A 21,659-nucleotide genomic window follows, 5' to 3' on the forward strand; every position below is an offset into this window, starting at 1 on the left:
CCCGCGTGCTCCGCCGAGGGCGCCAGAGCCAATCGGAGGAGAGGGTGGGCGTGGCGAATGGAACGCGGGAAGCAGACTGGGAGGCGGAGGAGGAGCCGTGGAACGGGAAGCGCTCGCATTGTTGCCAAGTTGCTCGGCTTCGCGCGCGGGAAAGAGAACGCAGGAGCGCGGCCAACCGCCGGGGGAAAAAAGATACACAACGTTCCATTTTGCGCGGCGTTGAACGCGCGGGGAGGTTGCAGCCTTCTCCAACTGCGCGGCCGCTGATCAGGGAAGTGCCCCGCCTGGATCTCGCTAACTACTTGCCCCTTCCTTCCTTCTTTCCTTCCTTCCTGCCTGCCCCGATCTCCCTGCGCTCTACGGAGAGGCAAGCTGGGATCTACCCCAGCCAAACCCTCCTCCCATGGAGAACTTCCAGAAGGTGGAGAAGATCGGCGAGGGCACCTACGGCGTGGTCTACAAAGCGAAGAACAAAGTCACCGGGGAGGTGGTGGCGCTTAAGAAAATCCGCCTGGACACGTGAGTGCAAATAATTCCTCGCCCGACACCCCCACTCCAAAAAAAAAAACCACCCCAAAAACAAAACCCAATTTCTAAGAAAGAAACGCTGAGTGGCCTGGCAGCAAAAAAAAAAAAAAACCCAACCCCTTTGCTGCTTCTTGAAGGCGCTGGAAAGAATCTGCAGACGAATCTGCTCCTCTCTTTGCATGAGGAGGAGGAGGAGCCGGGATTTTCTCTTTTGAATGGGTGGGTGGCGAGCAAGGGGACTTGGGAAGAAGTTCGCGGCCCTCCCTCCTTCCTGTAACTTCGCGGACGGAGAACAGAACTTCCCTTGTGCGCGGATTCGGTATATGTTTAGGGCCGACCTACTACGCGAGGCGGAGCGGGAGAGAGCCGTTCCCCTCCCCTCCCGCTCTCTTAGCCTCTCTTTCGGGGGGGGGCTCGTAGTACCTGCTCTTCTGTTGGGGGGGGGGTTGCCCTCAAGTCGTGGTTCTGCTTGGCTGCAATGCCCAGTTACTCCGGTTCAGGGTGCTGGACTTATTTTGAGTACACAATTTTCCCTCCCTCCCTCCCTCTCTCTCAAGTTTCGTATGAAACTTCTGAATTGCAACTTATTGAGAAGTACGATTCTGCTCATACGGATCTGAATGGCTCCCTTGCAGGCGTTAATTTACTAAGCGATGCTAAAATGTTTGTTATGGCCAGTTACTGCATTGCAAAAGGCCACCGGGCTTATTTTGCACACATTTTAAGTTCTAATCGAATTGTCGGGATGGGACCTTCCATAGGCGTAGCCAAGGGGGAAGGCAGAGGGCAGCTGCCCCCCATCCTCCAAAATTATTGAAAAACTTTAAAAATACAGTACCAAATTAACTGAGCTCCAGCCTCCCCAGCAGAAGCCTGCCCCCAGTAATTGTGCTCTATTTGGTGGGATTTTTTTTAACCTATGATCAACTTTTTGGGTAATCTCCCCCAAAAAGCTCAACAACTCCCCCCTCCCCCCGAAAAATCCTTGCTGGCTATGCCCATGGGATCCTCAGGGCGATTTATACACACCATAAATTTAAAGAATAATCAACACATATATGATTTCCCTAAAGAACAATAGGAACTGTAGTTTCCCCTCCACAGGCATGCAGTTTCCAGCACCTTTAGCAAACTATAGTTCTCCCATTCTTTGGGAAACGTCATGCACCTTAAATGTATAGTGTGTGTCTTCTTGACAGGGAAGGGAGCCCCTCATTTTGTTTCTAGATTTCTTTCGTAGTGGCGTTGGGGCCTCGTATTGATTGTGCTGCTTTCGAAATGAGCAGTCCAGGAGAATCTGGGCTGGAAGAGAACCCTGAATTTCCCCTGAATGCTGTTTGCTGGGAGTCGCAAGCGCAGTGGGAAGGTTGTACTCGGGCCTTGCTTACAGGCTTCCCATGGGCCACTGTGAGGAAAAAATGTAGGGTTAGATGGGTCTTTGACCCGATCAAGCAGGACTTTTCTCCTGCTCTCATATTCTTAATCAGTGGTTGGGATTAATTCTTCCAGGCTGGAGAGGAGAGTGTCTCTGAGCATGGGCAAAGTGATGTATTTTCTGTGACCACAGCCTATCCTCATTAATCCAGTTACAGATAGGTAGCCGTGTTGGTCTGCCATAGTCAAAATAAAAAAATTCCTTCCAGTAGCACCTTAAAGACCAACTAAGTTAGTTCTTGGTATGAGCTTTCGTGTGCGTGAAGAAGTGTGCATGCACACGAAAGCTCATACCAAGAACTAACTTAGTTGGTCTTTAAGGTGCTACTGGAAGGAATTTTTTTATTTATCCTCATTAATGTTAGAAATTCAGACGTGTAAGCTAAATGGCTCCTTAAACCAGGGTTGCAGTCGCCCAGACAGAATGCCTAGTTGCCATTTCTGGGGCCAGGCGGCTCGGAAGTCATATTTTTCAGTATAAGAGTTTTTGGTTCCTGAACTTCATTCTGATTGTGCAGATGAAATATTTACGGAATTCTACAGGGTGTGTTGCCAGTGTGGGAAAACCCGTCAAGATCCAAGGATCGTCAGGCACACACCTCCAGATGGTGGAGATGTCGGGCGTCATCCTGACACCCAGGCATCTTCACATGGTTTCAAGTGGCTGATAGCCAGATGCAAAATGCTCTTGGCGCCAGGCAAATTTTGAACACTAATCCTCCTATATCTTAAGGCAGGCAATAGGTTCTTGGTTCAGGATGTGCTGCTGGCAAAGTATGACTTTACATGAGTGGCAAAACCTACTCCCTTCCCCACTATTGTGGGTTTAATGTAAACTGAGCAGTCTTGATAGGTCCAGTCGTGGCCGACTCTGGGGTTGGGGCGCTCATCTCGCTTTATTGGCCGAGGGAGCCGGCGTACAGCTTCCGGGTCATGTGGCCAGCATGACTAAGCCGCTTCTGGCGAACCAGAGCAGCGCACGGAAACGCCGTTTACCTTCCCACTGGAGTGGTATTTATTTATCTACTTGCACTTTGACGTGCTTTCGAACTGCTAGGTTGGCAAGAGCAGGGACCAAGCAATGGCAGCTCACCCTGTCGTGGGGATTCGAACTGCCAACCTTCTGATCAGCTAGTCCTAGGCTCTGTGATTTAACCCACAGTGCCACCCGCGTCCCTGAGCAGTCTTGCTACTCTGTGTTTATACAGTGCCCAATGTACTGGATTGGAATGAATTACCCTAGATCTACAATCCTATAGCCACCCTTGAGCTATTTCTGTTGAACTCAAGGGGACATCCTCTCGAGTAGTCACGTTTAGGATCGTGTTGTAGGGTCAACTATTTATATTACTGTTACTTGGGGGTTTAAAACATAGTGAACGTTGACTGTGATACATTTATATCCCAACCTTACTCTGAAGAAGCACCACGTTGACATCCTTGTTTCTTCTTCCTAATTAATTCTCACGACAACTTTTCAGAAGATTAGGCTTGTCGCCCAGTGAACTTAGCTGAATTCATGCTCTGGATTTTCCCAGCCCTTGCCCAACAGCCTACTGACTGTTTAATGCTAAGGCCATCAGGTGGGAAAAACAAGCTTTAAGTTGTTCTTGAAAAGCAAGGCCTGAAGTTCCTGGAATCAATGGCAAACTGATGTAAATAGCTATGTGGACAGCTAACCGCAATGGTTAATTTTAAAAAAATGGGTGCAGGCTTCTCATGTGCCTAGCAATGACTGTGGTTTGACATTTTTAGAGGTACATTGTGTTATGCCTGATGTTCACCTTTCATTCACGGTAGGATCTGAAACTGAGCCATGAATCTGGCTGAGTTCTATGGAGCTCAATGGAGCCTCTATGACATTCACTCAGAAAAGCTAACAGCAAACCATAGTTTAAAGCTTTGGTGTCCAAACTTTTTTCAAAGAGGGCCATATTTGATGAAGTGAAGGGCCAGCCAAAGTTGTTGACCTTTTTTTAGAATTGAAGTTGTTCAGCTTTTTATGATTTTACCACAGTTGTTCAGCTATTTTTAAGATTGAGGTAGTTGAGCGATTTTTAGGGTTAAAGCTGTAGAGGTGTTTTTTTTAGGATCTTACCCCAGGGAATAAACTGCCACAGGGGCCAGATTAAACCGACCGGTGGGCTGGATTAGGCCCCTGAAACGGACTTTGGACATGCCCGGTTTAAAGACCTACTGCATACTGGTACACACAACTCAAATGTCCCCTGTTTTGCACTTCGCTTCCTAGAGCACAGAAGCAAGCCGACAAAGGAAGCAGCCGACTTTTAGCATTGTGTGAATCAGTGTGTATGCGCACTGCGTTTCTTCCCAAATAAGCCGTGGCTGGGAGCTAGGGTTTGTTCTTGGTCTCTTGCTTAGGGTTTGTTTCCCTGCTCTAGAAAGGGAGAAGGCCAGTCCCTATGGCTTATGAGCAGCCTTGCAGCCAAACATGATCCCTGGCAGTTGAATTGTTGATTCCGAAAGAGGTTGACCTAACGAAATAGATCAACTTGACTTGCGCTGCGTTCCTTTCCCTTTTGTATGGTAGGCCAGAAGCAATGATTATTTTATTGATGTTGCTAATAGATTAATTAGCTGCATTAATTGCATATTTGAAAATGTGCCGCTTGAGCTGTGCCTTTGGAAAGAGTTTCCCAGTGCTTGAGGGCACTGTTAACAGTATAATGAGCATATATTTTTTATTTTAGACATTGATGGGGATACTGTAGCTACTTGGTAAACTGAGGCAGTGTGCCATATACAGAACACTTTGTGCATATTATTATCCCCCACCCCTGTCCCTACTTTTAAGGTATCTTTCTCCCCAAGGAGAACATGGAATGTGCGCAGTTGCTGCCATTTTTCAGCATTCTGATCTCATGATTTCTAAACCCCTGCCTCATGGTTTTCAGGGACAGGAAAATGCTGTTTGAGCATAGCATTGCCAGAACTCTTGGCTGTCCAGTTGGTCAGGTAGAACTCTTCCTGCATTGCTGACTTAACGTGCAAATTACCTGCAGTTCATGGCATGCCCACCTGCCATGCACATGCGAAATCAGGTGCCGGGCAGGTGAAAATGCAGCTTGCCAGTTCAGAATTGGGAGCCTTAAAGCACACTCCTGATTGTCCCATCAGCAAGGGAGGCCGGCTGTCGCTGCCAGTTATCTGAGTGGTGGTGAGGGCAAACCAAGCGAGATTGGATGTGCTACGGGGTTCCCCATACAACACTAGGTGGAGGTTGAAACCTGTGCCTGTTTAGCCTGCTGGCAATATCCAGAGTTCTGTACCCCTGTTCTAACATGGTGACAGTTTGCCTGCCCTGCTTTTAACTTATTTAGGGCAATCCCCCCCCCCTTTCAAACTCTTCTATACTACAATCGTACCTTGGAAGAATCCGTTCCAGGAGTCCATTTGACTTCCAGAACATTCAAAAACCAAGTTGCAGCTTCTGATTGGCTGCAGAAAGTCCTTGCAGCCAATCAGAAGCCTCGGACGTTCAGGTTCCAAAAATAGTTCGCGAGTGGAACATTCACTTCCAGGTTTGCGACGTCCGGGAGCCAAAATGTTCGGGAACTAAGCTGTTCAAAAACCAAGGTATTTGGCAAAGTGAGTTAGTCTGGGTATGTAGCACCACCATCAAAAACAGTTCAGCCCGTGGCATCGCTGCACATTCCAGGAACTGGTTTTATATGATTTAAGGTTAATCAGCTAGGCTAGATACAGGGGAAGGCCCAGTGCAATGTTGTTTGGGCTTCCGTGTGCAAACTGATTAGACGATGTGCCTTTGCTGGATAAACGTCCACAGTGGAAAATCCTTTCACCCACAAGTTTTTGATGCCCAGTTTGCCGCATTGAGGGAGCATCTTATTGTGTCATTTCAGTGGGTCACTGACACGGCTACTTCCACTCTATAGCACCTTCTCACCTTGTTTCCCCTCTTTGTTTGCAGGGAGACTGAAGGCGTCCCGAGTACAGCCATCCGGGAGATCTCCCTGCTAAAGGAGCTGAACCACCCTAACATTGTCAAGTAAGTATGTGGAAGGAAGTTGGCTGAGATCTGTGCTTTGGGAAGGAGTGAGTAGAATGTCTTCAGTTCCAGGCAATTTATTAAGGATACAACACTCCTTGGAGGTGCCCTCCTAACTGCCCATTCTAACCAGTATCTGGTAGCAACTATCAGAGGACGCTTCAAAGAAGATTACATAATAAACAGTCAAACTGCGCAGAGCTACCACTCCCCAGTGTTTCTGTTTCTATAAATCTTTGAGGCGTGCAGCCTGGGAGTCATTTTGGACTCACAGCTGTCTATGGAGGCACAGGTCAGTTCTATGTCCAGGGCAGCTGTCTGCCAGCTCCATCTGGTACACAGGCTGAGACCCCACCTGCCCACAGACTGTCTCGCCAGAGTGGTGCATGCTCTAGTTATCTCCCGCATGGACTACTGCAACGCGCTCTACGTGGGGCTACCTTTGAAGGTGACCCAGAAACTGCAACTAATCCAGAATGTGGCAGCTAGACTGGTGACTGGGAGTGGCCGCCAAGACCATATAACACCGGTCCTGAAAGACCTCCATTGGCTCCTAGTACGTTTCCGAGCCCAATTCAAAGTGTTGGTGCTGACCTTTAAAAGCCTAAATGGCTTCAGTCCAGTATACCTGAAGGAGCGTCTCCACCCCCATCATTCTACCGGGACACTGAGGTCCAGCTCAGAGGGCCTTCTTGGTCATGGCACCCTCCCTGTGGAATGCCCTCCCATCAGTTGTCAAGGAAATAAACAACTATCTGACTTTTGGAAGACATCTGAAGGCAGCCCTGCTTAGGGAAGTTTTTAATGTTTTATCGTGTTATTAATATTTTGTTCGGAGCCACCCAGAGTGGCTAGGTAAACCCAGCCAGATGGGCGGAGTATAACTGATAAATTATTATTATTATTATTAAGGTTTAAGGGTGTTGCATTATTCCTGGCCAAAAAAATGCCTTCTCATTACTGCTTCCTTATCAGATTCCTTATCTCTTCCTTCCCCGACTCTCCAGGTTGCTTGATGTGATCCACACCGAGAACAAGCTCTACCTGGTCTTTGAGTTCCTACACCAGGACCTCAAGAAGTTCATGGATTCTTCGTCTGCGATCAGTGGCGTAGAGTTGCCCCTTACCAAGGTGACTAGGAGGAGGGCAGGGCTGCTGGGCTATGAAACACGTATGCTCACACACGGTGAATACACTGGCGACGTTGGTTTTCGCTAATGCCCAGATTAGTGCAGAAGCGCCGATGTTGTGCTCCTGCACTCGCAGGTTCGCCCTGTTCCTTTTTTGAGGGCGGCTTTGTGTCTGCAGTGGAATGTGTGCACAAGGCCAGCGTTGAAGCGAATGAGGAAACTCCCGGCATGTTCAGGGAGTCTCGTATGCGCATGCATAGAAGGAATGCACCAGTGTGGATAAAGGCTAGATCTTGGAGCTCTCTAGTGTTGGGTAGCGTCTTCATATTGAAATGGGTAAAATAAAGGTAAAGGACCTTTGGATGGTTAAGTCCAGTCAAAGGTGACTGGGGTTGTGGTGCTCATCTCACTTTCAGGCCGAGGGAGCCAGCGTTTGCCCACAGACAGCTTTCTGGGTCATGTGGCCAGCATGACTAAACCGCTTCTGGTGCAAAGGGACACTGTGACGGAAACCAGAGTGCACGGAAACGCCGTTTACCTTCCCATCGCAGCAGTACCTATTTATCTACTTGCACTTTTTGGCGTGCTTTCAAACTGCTAGGTTGGCAGGAGCTGGGGCAGAGCAACGGGAGCAGAGGGCCTTCTCGGTAGTGGCACCCGCCCTGTGGAACGCCCTCTCTTCAGATGTGAAGGAAATAAGTAGCTATCTTATCTTTAAAAGAATCTGTTTAGGGAAGTTTTTAATATTTAATGCTGTGTTGTTTTTAACACTCGATTGGAAGCCGCCCAGAGTGGCTGGGGAAACTCAGCCAGATGTGCGGGGTATAAATAATAAATGATGATGATGGGGATTCGAACCGCCAACCTTCTGATCGGCAAGCCCCAGAGGCTAAGTGTTTTAGACCACTGCACCACCTGTGATAGACATGGGTACAGATTATATGGTTTAATGTTGTTTTCACACTTTATCCTTCGGTGTTGTGTTTTTAAAATGACAAAAAACTGCCAACTTGGCTTATAACAAAAGAAGAACTGGGGCAGACAATCTGCCCACAGGGGTGGGGGCGGGACTTGATGTGGTCCCCCCTGGTTTGTCCTTGGTTTGCATAGAGCAGGGGTCAGCAAACTTTTTCAGCAGGGGGCTGGTCCACTGTCCCTCAGACCTTGTGAGCCGTACTATGTTTTGAAGAAAAGAAAAAAGAACGAGTTCCTATGCCCCACAAATAACCCAGAGATGCATTTTAAATAAAAGGGCACATTCTACTCCTGTAAAAACACACTGATTCCCGGACTGTCCGCAGGCTGGATTTAGAAGGCGATTGGGCCGGATCTGGCCCCCGGGCCTTAGTTTGCCTACCCATAGTGTAGACTCTACATACTTCAGCAAGCAGGGATTCTGTGGAGGAGCAATTTGCTCTTCTCCATCCATTCACGGTAATCGCAAATGCACTAGGATCCATGTGAGCCCCAAGGCCAGCTGGGAAGGGAAATGTTCTGTTGGATCTTATAGCAGTCCTTTCTCCTGGGCTGAACTGGGTTGTAAATCCTTAGCTGCCAGGTCTGAGACAAAAAGTGGCAGCAAGGATTGCCTGTGTTGCGAACAGAAAAACCTGGCAACCTAAAAGTACAGTGGTACCTCGGGTTAAGCACTTAATTTGTTCTGGAGGTCCGTACTTAACCTGAAACTGTTCTTAAACTGAAGCACCACTTTAGCTAATGGGGCCTCCTGCTGCTGCCACGCCGCCGGAGCATGATTTCTGTTCTCATCCTGAAGCAAAGTTCTTAACCGAAGCACTATTTCTGGGTTAGCGGAGTCTGTAACCTGAAGCGTGTGTAACCTGAAGCACCACTGTCAGGCTGATAATTTGATTGCAACACTTCATACAGCTACTAAATTGTATCTTCATTCAAAGTCAAGTGGCCTACAATATATACAAGGTAACACCAACTAATGTGACTTAAGCAAATTTCCCAGAGTAGGGGATTTTTTGGATGGTGTATCAAACAGAGAATGATTCAAGCTTGAGGCAACACGCCTTCCAAAATAAGTATAAAGTCTCCAACTCCAGCACAGATGTGCCTGGTTATATACACGACTTATTCATATATTTAGCGGTGAATAGGCTGAAAGAAGTTGGTGCTCCAGTGGCAAACTTAACACAGACAAATCCAATCCCTTTTCCCTACTTAAAACTTTCTAGGTGTGGCCAGTTCAGGTGACTCAGCAGCAGAGATGTCCCCTCCCGTCATTAAAATTCATTTCCAAAATGCCGAGATCAAATGAATTTTAATGACGGGAGAGGATTTAGGTCATCTCTGCTTGAGCTGTTGACTCAGCTTAAGTGGCGACACCTCGTAGGTTCAAGTAGCAAGAAGGAACTTTGGATGGGTTCCCAGCATTTTAAGCTCTCAGCTGCTGGTGCTGAGGCCAGTTCTCCTGACAGCGAGCTTTCCGTTGGTTCTGTAGGGCTGCTTTCTTGTCTCTCATCCTTTCTGTCTCTCTTCCCCTAGAGCTACCTGTTCCAGTTGCTGCAGGGACTCGCCTTCTGCCACTCTCACCGCGTGCTGCACCGCGACCTGAAGCCGCAAAACCTCCTCATCAACGCAGAGGGAGCCATAAAACTGGCCGACTTTGGGCTTGCTCGGGCGTTTGGCGTGCCCGTGCGAACCTACACGCACGAAGTGAGTGTGTGTTGCTCGCTTGTTTCTGATTGATTTTCTCTCCCCCCCCCCAACTCCCCAGATTTTGGGGAAAATAATTGTCCCGGTGCTGCAAGTATGTAATGTAATGGCACAAATTGGCTTGCCAGAGATTTCCCCCCAAATTGATGGTCCAGGAAGCTCCATATCACTAGTTAGTATTACATGGGGCTGCACCCAGGGTGGATAAAATTCAATGATTTAAAAATAATAACAATCAAAAATTGTTTGTTTTTTTTAAAAAAGGGATTTTTTTATTATTTAACTTGGATTTTTTTTAAAAAAAGTGTAACCACACCAGTTAACAAACATGGGTACATATGCTATAATGTTGCTGTTTTAGTTAAATAAATTATTTAAATTGTTATTAAGGAAATGATTTCTTTTCTCCTTCCAATAAGGTACAGCAGAAGAGTTGTCCAAATATAAACAGTGAACTTAACTCGCACAATAATTTCATAATTATCGGTCTATGTAATTCTAATAGTATAACCAAATCAGTAATTTTTGATATAACTGTGAAAACTACTCTGAAAATTTATTATTCCAAAAAAGAAATCTTCTTCTGGTTGTAAATATTAAGATTATACCAGCCAAAATGAGTCTTTCTGTAAAAAAATATATGATTTAAATCAAGTCATACTGACTCGTGATTTAAATCAAATGCATCCTGGCTGCACCTGAAGACAGTTTGGAAGCTTGATTTGTTTAAAAATTCAGTTCCCGACCTCAAACTGGTGCCAGTAGGTTTGGTCGCATAAACCCTCTTTGCTGGCCATCAATTTGCATCCACACTCAATTCAAAAGGCTTTTGAGCTCTAAAGCTTTAAATGCCTTGGAGCCGGGATACTCTTTAAGAACCGTCTTTTCCAATAAGAAATTGCCCTGATCGTTCAAGTCCACATCACAGACCCTATTGTGTGTTTTAACGTTGGCATAAGTGTCAGTTTGTGGGTACAGGGCAGAGGACCTTCTCTGAGTCTTCTGGCCCATGTTTTCTTACAGGCACTGAAAACTGGTTTACATGGCTTTCTTAACGATGTGATATTAGTGTCGTGCTGCTGCTCCCTGTTTACTGACTGTTGGGTTTTCTGTGTCTGCCCTGTTTCCCGTATTTTAAAGTATATTTATAGATTTTTCAAATTGTGGCCAGATGTTTCTGTTGTACTTTTAGATGGAAAAGTGGATGCTGTTGTTTGATGATTTATTTATGCGCAGCTTTTCTACCGGTGGGCATATTAAAGCAGATATATATGCAGTTGGAGTGGATGGAAATGCCATAAATCAGTCATCAATAAAGAAGTCAGCAAGCAAAGCAATACTAAACATTGAAATCCCCAGGAGAGACAAAAGAAAGCTGCCTCAAGCTGCAGGATTCTCACCAACCAATAATAACAATAATAATAAATGTACCACTACATAAACACGGTAAAATAGGTCTTCAATAAGCAATGGGCATTTCTTGGGCATGGTATTAGAAAAGCTGTCATTGAGATGCAGCCTGCAAAATGTAAAATGATGCTGTGACTTTCTTATGAGCATAAATCCGTAAAAAACCAAAGCAATGCGGACATTAATAGTGCTTTAGTTTAACTACTATGATCTAAGGATACATGGTTGCCCAGAATTCCCTATTTAGTTGGTACCTGCTTTGTGCGAGAGAGACGGTTGGTCTGGGGATTTGGATTTCCCCTAGCTGTAATAATAATCATAATTTTAATAATGTTATTATTCATACCCTGCCCATCTGGCTTGGTTTCTGCAGCCACTCTGGGGTTCTGTGAGCAACATGGGAATTTGCACTACAGCACATCAGACCATTAGTTTTATCTTCTTTGGTATAGGCTACACAGACTGGCAGTGGACTGTTAAGATTCTAGTCAGGGGTCATTCTCAGCCCTGTTTGGAAATGTCAAGGATTAAATCTGGGATATTTTGTCTGCACAGCTTGTGCTCCGCCACTGAGCTACAGTGGTACCTCGGGTTAAGAACTTAATTCGTTCTGGAGGTCCGTTCTTAACCTGAGGTAACACTTTAGCTAGGGGGGCCTTCCGCCGCCAACGTGTGATTTCTGTTCTCATCCTGAAGCCAAGTTCTTAACCCGAGGTACTGTTTCTGGGTTAGCGGAGTCGGTAACCTGAAGCGTCTGTAACCTGAGGTACCACTGTACTGCCCTTGCCTGCAAAAAAATTCTCTTCAGATTATCTTTTAAATAAAATTTGGATGATTAGGGCCTTCTCGGTAGTGGCAGTCACCCTGTGGAACACCCTCCCATCAGACGTCAAGGAGATGAATAACTCTAGAACCTTCAGAAGACTTCTGAAGGCAGCCCAGTATAGGGAAGTCTTTTAGTGTGTAATAATAAAAAATAATATTTAACAAAAATAATACTTAAATTTGTATACTGCCCTATCCCCACAGGTCTCAGGGCAGTTACAATGTAAAATCGCAATATAAAATGCAAAATACATAATGTAAACATAAACAACTCAGTAAACACCCCCAACCCAAACCAGCTTGCTCCACCCTCCATATGACAACCCTTTAGATATTTGAAGATGGCTGTTATCTCGATGTCTCCTCTTTTCCCAGGCTAAACTTACCCAGCTCCTTCAACCATTATTATGTTCTTATATCTGTTGGAAGCCACCCAGAGTGGCTGGGGCAACCCAGTCAGATGGGCGGGGTAGAAATAAAATTATTCTTAATAATACTATTGTTATTTGCAGTGAGCAACAATATAGGTTGGGGAAAGGGCTGCTCTTTTGAAAATAATTCCTGAGTGTTTTAAAGTCAAAGCATCGTGTATAGCTGATTTTCTAATAACTGGAAAGCCTCATGGTTGCTGTTTGTTGGACCCTGTGTTTTCTTCGTCAGAAAAAACCTTGGTGGAGGGAATGTTTATCCAAGCCTCTTGATTATCCAGTTGTTTTAGGTGTGCACATTCAGGGCAGCCCTCCTTATGAAGGAGTTGCTGGTGTGCGTCCCTGTTTTGAATGCTAATCTTACCTTCCTTCACAGGGGCTGGAGTTGCATCTGTAATAAACTGGGACTCCTTCCTGCCAATGCCTTGTAATTTAATTGCACGTATGTATAAAAAGGGGGAAACAACATCACTGAATTGTTTATGGGTGTTTTGTGCTTTACACTAGGTGGTGACCCTCTGGTACCGAGCTCCAGAAATTCTCCTTGGCTGCAAATACTACTCAACAGCTGTGGACATATGGAGTCTGGGTTGCATCTTCGCAGAGATGGTATGTACCTTTTTTCCGGGAATGAAGCGGGGTGGGCGTGGTGAACGTGGCATCAGCTGGTGCTAAGGTTGGAAGGGGCAGTCAGGGAATCTTGAATACAGACCAGGGTCTGAAAGCCCGAAGCAAGTTCTCTTGGGGAGGCAGAGGCAGAAGATGTGAAGCCACACTGTCCTGGAAAGAAGGAGGTACCTCTGGTTACGTACTTAATTCGTTCTGGAGGTCTGTTCTTAACCTGAAGCACCACTTTAGCTAATGGGGCCTCCCGCTGCCGCGGCGCCACTGAAGCACAATTTCTGTTCTCATCCTGAAGCAAAGTTCCTAACCCGAGGTACTATTTCTGGGTTAGCGGAGTCTGTAACCTGAAGCGTATGTAACCCGAGGTACCACTGTAATAGATGCAAAAAGTATTGGAGAACTGATGATGCCCTGCCCCACTATGTGGGCTGCATCTCTTGACCCTAAATTGCTCAGGGATGCTACAGGCGGAGACTGTAAATAAACTGGGCCAGAAAAGTTCTGGAATAACCAAAAGTTCCCAGTGTTCATGAGCAAATAGTTTCATAGGATAGGGAGGGATAATTCATCTCACTTCTGTATTGGAATCCCAAGTATCAGCAGGCAGCAAAATGTCATCGAGTTCAGCACATCCACCATACCCTCTAAAAGTTACAATGCTCAGTTCAAAATGTGTTTACAAGTGCAGGGGGTTATGGCATCTGAAGCCCAAGATCAGTTGGGAAAAGCCTGTTGCCAGCTCCTACCAGCCCTGACTTCTACCATCCTTGCTGGCACTGTTGAGAATTGGGAGTCCAACAATATATTTGGGGGTGGGATCAATTCTCTGCCTCCTCCTCTAGAGCAACGTTTGTCAAAGAGGAGAGCTAATGATTTGGTTTCAGTATAACGCAGCTTTGTTGTCCCGTTCTCCAGATCTGAACAGTGCGTTCTGGAACTGCAGGAAAAGATTACGGTCATACCTCGGGTTACAGACGCTTCAGGTTGTGTTTTCTCGGGTTGCGGATCGCCGAAACCCGGAAGCACCGGAACAGGTTACTTCCGGGTTTCGGCAGTCGCGCGTGCGCAGAAGTGCTAAATCGCGCTATGCGCAGACACGCCAAATCGCAACCCATGCGTGCGCAGACGCACCGCTGCGGGTTGCAAATGTTCATCCTGCACGGATCATGTTCGCAACCCAAGTGTCCATTGTATCCTACTTCCATCCGTCTGGATCAGTGCACTTCTTGTCCCAGTACAGTGGTACTTCGGGTTACATACGCTTCAGGTTACATACGCTTCAGGTTACAGTTCCGCTAACCCAGAAATAATACCTTGGGTTAAGAATTTGCTTCAGGATGAGAACAGAAATCATGCTCCGGCGGCAGCAGGAGGCCCCATTAGCTAAAGTGGTGCTTCAGGTTAAGAACAGTTTCAGGTTAAGAACAAACCTCCAGAACGAATTAAGTACTTAACCCGAGGTACCACTGTACAACTGCCCAAGCCCAATAATTTCAAATGCTGCTGATGGACGCATGTTTACCACCTACCCCCCAATCTCCACGCAGATGCTTAAACATTGCAAGGATTTCTGCCTTCCACATAATCAGTTGCACCCATGGAACTCTTAGTTTCTTCAAAAGTCTTGGTCCCAGCCCCGTTTCAATGCTGTTGGTGTGACATCAGCTTGGGTGCTCACATAAGTGAGCTCTCACGTGTTCCTTTCTGGAGCAGGGCTAGAGCCCTGATCAAATGCTTCCCACTTCCTTGCCTTTTGCCTTGTGAAGAGCTGCTGATGGGATCAGTTGACTTGGCAGCACCTTGTGGGGCAAGCAACCGCTAACATCATCCCCTTTCCCTGGGGCAGAAACTGCCAGAGAACTGGCAGCCGGGAACAAAAGGGGATCTGTTGTGGATTCACCTTTTGAGGATGGCAGCACTGCTCTAGGCGGCGATGCTTCCCTTTCCTGTGGGGTGGGGGCAGCTGAGCATTTGTACTCCGGAGATGAGTGCAGAACTGTGTTGCACGCAGCTCATGCCGAGGGCTGTGCGTCATGGAGGGAGGGACTTGTGGAACGATTCCCATGGGAGCTTTCTGGGTCAGATATCTTTCCTTGGTCTTAGGTGGTCTGGATCGCCTGGCAATCTTGGTCTGAGCATCTTACAAGGCTGTTAGCCCTTGTAAGTAGTACCAGGATCAAAAATGCATTTCAGTTTACTAGCTGCTTTTCCGCCCGGTAAATGAAGCTTACATAACAATACGTAAATAATGCAACAAAGAAAAATAGTTGTGTACAAGTGGCAGCACTAAAAAAGCCAAATGGAACCTAAAAGTGGCAGGTTGGAATTTGAAGACGAAAAGCAGATCAAAGCAGTTATATAAAAAAGGTTACAGCTTAAAAGATCGCTTTTTTAATAAACCTGTTACTTGGGTTTCATGTAAAGAAATACGCTGTGAAAAAATGTGATAAGCATTCAGTCAATTGATAGGTATGATTAGAACTCTGCAGGATATCCGAAAAGATCAATGTAGCAGCAGCATAATCGAATGTTGAGGAAATAAGAAATTAAAGAGTTTGAGAATGGCCTTTTGCTACAACCTGTCAAACTATTTATGTGACTGGCAGCTGCTCTCTGGGTGTTGGATGGAACCGTCATCTTTTCCCTGATCCTTTTAACTGCGAGGTGCAGAGAATCGAGTCCAGAATCTTCTGCACTCAAAGCACTGAGCTGTGTTGCTGTTCCTGCAGTGGAGTTAGGCAGGGAGGTGCCAGGTGGCCCTTCCTGGGCAGAGATTAGTTTCAGAGATTAGTGGTCATCCCAAAGGAAGCTGTACTCTGTGCATTACTTTTATCTCACCTTAATAGCTGAGGATCCATGTAAGGCTGCTGATCTCAGAAAGTGGGAAGTATACGTGGGAGAAGAGACAGGGCCCAGGCAGTTTAAGACTTCTTTAAGGTTATTTACCCAGTTTGCAATGTCCAGAAGTACATTGGAAGCTAGTGCGGATAGGCCTGACTTGGAGCTATATACTCCCTTTGAGTCTGTTCTTACTAATAGAGAAGCAGCAGTCTGCATTAGCTGCAGCTTCTGATACATTCTGATGAGTAGCTCAACACAGAACACATCACAGTAGTCCAGCAGAGAATCTGGTTAGACATGGAACTGCTCTATTTTTGTGGCCTTGAACAAGCGACAGCCCAAGTGTTTTTTTCTTTCATTCTCTGCACTCTTCCTATGGTTGTAGGGGAGGCTAAGCACAATTGAGAAAACCTCCCTGCACATAAATGAATATAAATGGTAAAGGATTGTAGGTTTCTTGCTACTGCTGCTTCACCTTTGGAGTTAACTTACTACAGCAACTGATATACCTCCAGTAGACGTTCTCATAATAGCAATAATAATAATTTATTATTTACAGTCTAAGCCTCCCACTCTGGGCAGCTTCCAGCAAATTAAAATACAAAACGACATCAAACATTCAAAACTTTCCCTGAATAGGGCTGCCTTCAGATGTCTTCTGAAAGTCAGATAGTTGTTTATTTCCTTGACATCCGATGGGGGGGCGTTCCACAGGGCATGCATGACTACCGAGAAATGCTCAAGAGTGATTTACATAAAACGGGTGGGGGAATGTTGGATCCCGTCAGCCCCAGCCAGTGTAGTCACTGGCCAGAAATGTTGGGAACTGTAGTCCAGGGAGAACTGCAGGGTGACAGGTCCTCCCACCGTAAAAGGTAAATGTCTGGCCCAATAGCTTCATGGGTGAGTCGGGATTTGAACTCGCTTCTCTCCAGTCCTGATTACTACACCCTGCTGAGTCCCTTGAGCACAACAGTTTTATGCCAGCCATGAGAAGAAGGAGGCGTGGCTGGCAGAAGGAAGGAAGGTGTTTCATGGCACCGGGATTCTGAACTATATTCCTCCTCCCAACAGATAACCCACAGAGCTCTCTTCCCTGGGGACTCGGAAATCGACCAGCTCTTCCGCATCTTCCGCACCCTCGGCACGCCGGACGAGACTGTGTGGCCAGGTGTCACCTCTATGCCCGACTACAAATCCAGCTTTCCCAAGTGGGCCCGACAGGACTTCAGTAAAGTAGTGCCGCCTCTGGATGAGGAGGGCAGGAAACTCCTAGCGGTGAGTTACAAGGCAGTGCGGACAGAGTCTCAACAGCTTTAGGGGGGAAAGGGTGATGAGCATTAGCAAATATCCAGACCACTGGGATGAGAGCATTTGCTCTGTACATGTCTTCAGCCCCCCCCCCAGTCATGGATCATTTCCTGGAGTAAAGTCCAATAAGTGGAATTCTGGCTTTTTAGAGAGATTTGAGTATGCATTCCCATGCAAGTGTCTATATCTTGCAGAGCTTAAGCCCAGTAATCCTTAGGAAGTGGCATATGCCTGCCATTGCCTTCAGAATGATGCATTGGCAGTCCTGGCTTTGGATCTGCTTTAAACACCACTCCCCCCCCCCCGATATAAAATCAGATTTCCACACCAAAAGAAATATAGCAGATAAATGTCCAGTGAAGACTGAATTTTTCCACGAAGACATTGGCTTCTGCCTGTTCTCTCTGCTTGTCACCATATTTGCGAGCTAGCTTGTTCCTAAACTGTTTCAGATTTTGGTTATCCATTATCTCCTGGGTGGTGCGCTCGTTATCTTCTGATTTTGGCAAATAATCAAGAAATTTTAGCAGTCAAGAGATGTATTCATTCCCTATTCTCAATTAGAGCAACATCTTTAACATCTCCAAATAACAACATGTGAGGGTGCATGGGTAAAGTGTAGCCCGTTATTTCTTCGTTTTCCAGTATTCTCCCATCATTTTCTGAATTTAGGACACATCCAGAATATATTCCACATCCCACTGCTTTCACCTTTGCACCTCACACTCTGTTGTATATACTGTATCTGATTAAAATGTAGCAGTGTTAGGTACCGACGGAAGAAAAGCTGCCTTTATACTTAACCTCTGTCTATTTCTGGACCTCCTTACCTATAACATCCTAGCAGGGGCTGATGGGAAATGTAGTCCAAGAACATCTGGAGGGAACCAGGTTCCTCACCCCTGCTTTCTGACATTTTGCTCTTGTTGCCGCAAACTCCCCCTTCCTATATTTCGCCACCTCCCTGTTCTCAGTCCCGTTTTTGTTTTGAGTTCAGTCTCTGCTTTTGCTTCTGGGGTAACATCTGTGTCCCACTACAGAGACTGTATCATGTGTCTCCTGTGCAGGACCGAGGAGAGTTGGCTGCCCGTTCTTGGGCACCCTGCCTGCGTGCCGCTAACTCCTTGCTTCTTTCGCCTTTAGCAAATGCTGCATTACGACCCCAACAAGAGGATCTCGGCCAAGACCGCGCTCAGCCACCCCTTCTTCCGGGATGTCACAAAAGCCGTGCCGCACCTCCGCCTGTGAGAGGAGAGTGGAGCCAGCAAACCTGCCCTCTGGCAAACTCAGCAGCCCGTCCCGTCTTGGATTGCGCCAGGTGCCTGCACTTAGAAAAAACTTTTCTCAACTTCACCCTGAATGGAAAACTGGAGGTCCAGCCCACACCTTTGGGGTTGTTTTATATTTACTCCTGGGTTTATTTTAAAGTACTAGCTGAGTGTGGAGGGTGCCTCCAGACTGACTTTCCATGAGAAGAGAGGCAGAAGCCCCCAGAGCTAGCCGCCGCAGGAAGTCTAATTGCTCAGGAGGCGACAGTGTCATTCCTTTTTTTAAAAAAACCCCAGGATTTCTGTCTCTCTTCCCTTGGTAACTTTTACAAAGCGTCTTCTGTACTGTCGTGACTCGCTCAATTCCAGCTTCCTCTGCAAAGGTCAGCTGTGCATTTGCTTGAGCGGTCCTTGCTTCCAGCAGCCAGAGATGGCGTCTTTCTGATTTGGATCATGGGTATTGGTTGGTGCTTGCATGATAAAGTCCTCCTGGTGCCGGCAGAGGTGCTCACCATTTCCTTTCAGATGGGATCCTCAATGAGGACTATGCACTTAACTATCCACTTTTCACAAGCAGGAAGATTTCCTTTTGTTAAGGAGCTGGGCAATGCCTGCAATATGCGAACCTGATATTCCTCATTGCACCAGCGATAGCAGTCAAAAGTCTGGTAGCCTTTTCCTGATGGACCGTGGTTTGTGATGCTTGCTGGTTGAAGCCCACAAGAAGCCCTTGGAAAAAGAAGTTGGACTGTCAAAGCTCATAAGAACAGCTTGCTAACCAGCCATATGACCACTGTATGTTCATTGGGGCAATGGGCATTACCCTATCCACTTTACAATATCTTACTGTCTTGTCTCCTGTACATGCCTTTCTGGTCTGTGGCCCTGAGTCACAGGCCTTTCCATCTGTGTGGGTGGGTGGCCGATTTAATGACAGAAGGTGGGAAACTTTCAGTTCATTGCTCTTTGGGCTCAAACTTATTTTTGGTAAACTAGCAAAGCCCTCAGCTGGAATGGATCTGCCAAGTAGCTTTGTCTTCAAGCAGTGTGTCGTGTGAAAATAGATTGATAACAAAAATTGTGTGCGAGTGCTTGTTAATTTTTTGAAGTTCAGGTGTGAGAATATTAAAGGGATAAAATTGCAGTTATTTCTCCTCTCCCCTCTTGTATTTTAGCCAAAATAATGCAACTCCTACCTTCAGTTAGGAAATTATTATTTGTGAACTGCACTGTTCCAAGCTGCAAATGTCAACACCTCTATCTTTGTGCTACTATGCCTTGAAGGCACTCAGACCTCTCAGGTTATTTCAGTGAAATGCAAAGAATAGGTGTGATTTTAGGTGCAGACAAGCATTTAATCTATGGGCAGAAATCTAAACTTTCAATCCTGATTAGTTTCTTATGAATTACATGTGATGAACTAGAATTCTAATCTTTTAGAACTAGTGTAATTGGTAGAGATCACTCAGTCACCTGGATTGAGCTGGTTATAAAAGCTTGCCTGCAGAAAGCAAGATTCACTATGAAACCCAAAAGACAGCCTGCTCAGTGCACCGGTGCTGCAATAACTTGAATCATCTAAACAAAGTCTCTTTGCCTTCTCTATAGTAAACTTTAAAGGTGTTTTTCTAGTTGTTTCGGCAAATCCCACTTACCAATGAATAGTGTGATGGGTCCAAAATGTGAGACTTCTGTAAAGCAAGGGATCATTTCTTATTTCTGTAAGGTTTTCGATCCTTTTTTGTAACTTAAGAGGTATGTTGGATCGATATACACATTTTCTACAAGAAAATGTGCTTTGTGAAGTAACATTGCCTATTCAAATTCAGTGAATATTGAAGGAGGGGAGTTACCCCTTCATCATAAGCCATAAACTAGTCTTCATTCATGGATGAAGTGTCTGGTTTTTTGGGTCTAGATGAAGGCTTACTTTTAACTATTCTTAGATATATTCTCTCTATGAACAACTGTATTCTGTATAAAGACAGCATGCTAACCTGGCAGACGTGAATGGGTCTTCATTGAGAAAGTGTGGCATTTCGGTTCCATTAAGCTGAAAATATGCTAGCTCTGGATAACTTTAAGATGCTAGCAATACACCATCCAGAAAATGTCAAGGTAGAAAGGGTTTTGTTCCCCTCACCGTAGCACTATGCATATGCAATATTTAGAATTGAGACTTTTTTCTTTTATCTTCCACCTCCCCTTCATCTTTTGGACTAGAAGATGTTTATATATTTATAAGGCTGTTGTTGTTTTTAAAAAAGAGTTCTGGTTTTGTATAGAACTTGTTAGTCTAAGCACCTTGTAATTAAACTTTTTTAAGGAAAAAACTATTTTTGTCCTTTCCTTGGTAGCTCTTTGCAAGACAGATGTTTCTAAAATATTGTGGAACTAGTACATTTAACTCATTAAAATATCTGTAATTTTTATACATGCGACTATCCTCTTGAAGAAATTTTTTCTGTTTTGTCGTTGGTCTCATGTGAGCCGGGGATTCTTGCCTAAGTCCAATGGGGCAAAAGACGTCTAGACTGTTTATCTGCCCTGCACTCTACTGCAGGATCTAGTACAGTGGTACCTCGGGTTACAGATGCTTCAGGTTACAGACTCCGCTAACCCAGAAATAGTACCTCGGGTTAAGAACTTTGCTTGAGGATGAAAACAGAAATTGCGCGGCGGCGGGAGACCCCATTAGCTAAAGTGGTACCTCAGGTCAAGAACAGACCTCCAGAACAAATTAAGTTCTCTTTCTTTCTTTTTTCTTTCTTTTTTGGTGGCCCGTACGGGGAACGAATTAAGTTCTTAACCCGAGGTAGCACTGTATGTTGTGCTGGTGTTGCAGAGTTACATTGTGGTTCATCCAGAACATGAGCAGACACACAAAGAAATTGTGTCTTTCTGCAACCAATGTGTATGTGAGATACTTCCATGAAAACCCAACAGGTGATTTCCTCTTGCCTCAACAAGCAGCTTGGGGATTAAGATCCAATCTTACTTCTTCTTCCAAACTACTTCTTCTTTGGCGATCACACATAGCCGAGTAAGATTGTCTTCCATGAACACATTTTTAACAGTAAGTCCGTAAGTGACTGGAGACCAATTCTGGATCCACACGTCCTTCCACAGTGGGGACATAGGTTTCCAG

The 21,659-nt window shown here is 45.7% G+C and overlaps 1 protein-coding gene across 2 annotated transcripts; it reads left to right on the top strand.

The window, feature by feature from the left end:
- The first annotated feature begins 71 nt into the window (after nucleotides 1-71).
- CDK2 (cyclin dependent kinase 2) lies at nucleotides 72-20,945 on the top strand. Of its 2 annotated transcripts, none has more exons than XM_083490465.1 (7): nucleotides 72-519; nucleotides 5,915-5,992; nucleotides 7,000-7,123; nucleotides 9,634-9,804; nucleotides 12,975-13,076; nucleotides 17,007-17,210; nucleotides 18,387-20,945. In XM_083490465.1, exons 1-7 carry the CDS (start codon nucleotides 404-406, stop codon nucleotides 18,489-18,491), a joined length of 900 nt encoding a protein of 299 aa, XP_083346591.1. In that variant the 5' UTR covers nucleotides 72-403; the 3' UTR covers nucleotides 18,492-20,945. The 2 variants fall into 2 exon arrangements, with proteins under 2 accessions (XP_083346591.1, XP_083346592.1); XM_083490466.1 differs by lacking the exon at nucleotides 72-519 and adding an exon at nucleotides 713-847.
- The last annotated feature ends 714 nt before the right edge of the window (nucleotides 20,946-21,659 follow it).

The sequence above is a fragment of the Podarcis liolepis genome (genome assembly GCF_965112155.1).
Source record: "Podarcis liolepis genome assembly, chromosome: 2".
NCBI lineage: Eukaryota > Metazoa > Chordata > Lepidosauria > Squamata > Lacertidae > Podarcis > Podarcis liolepis.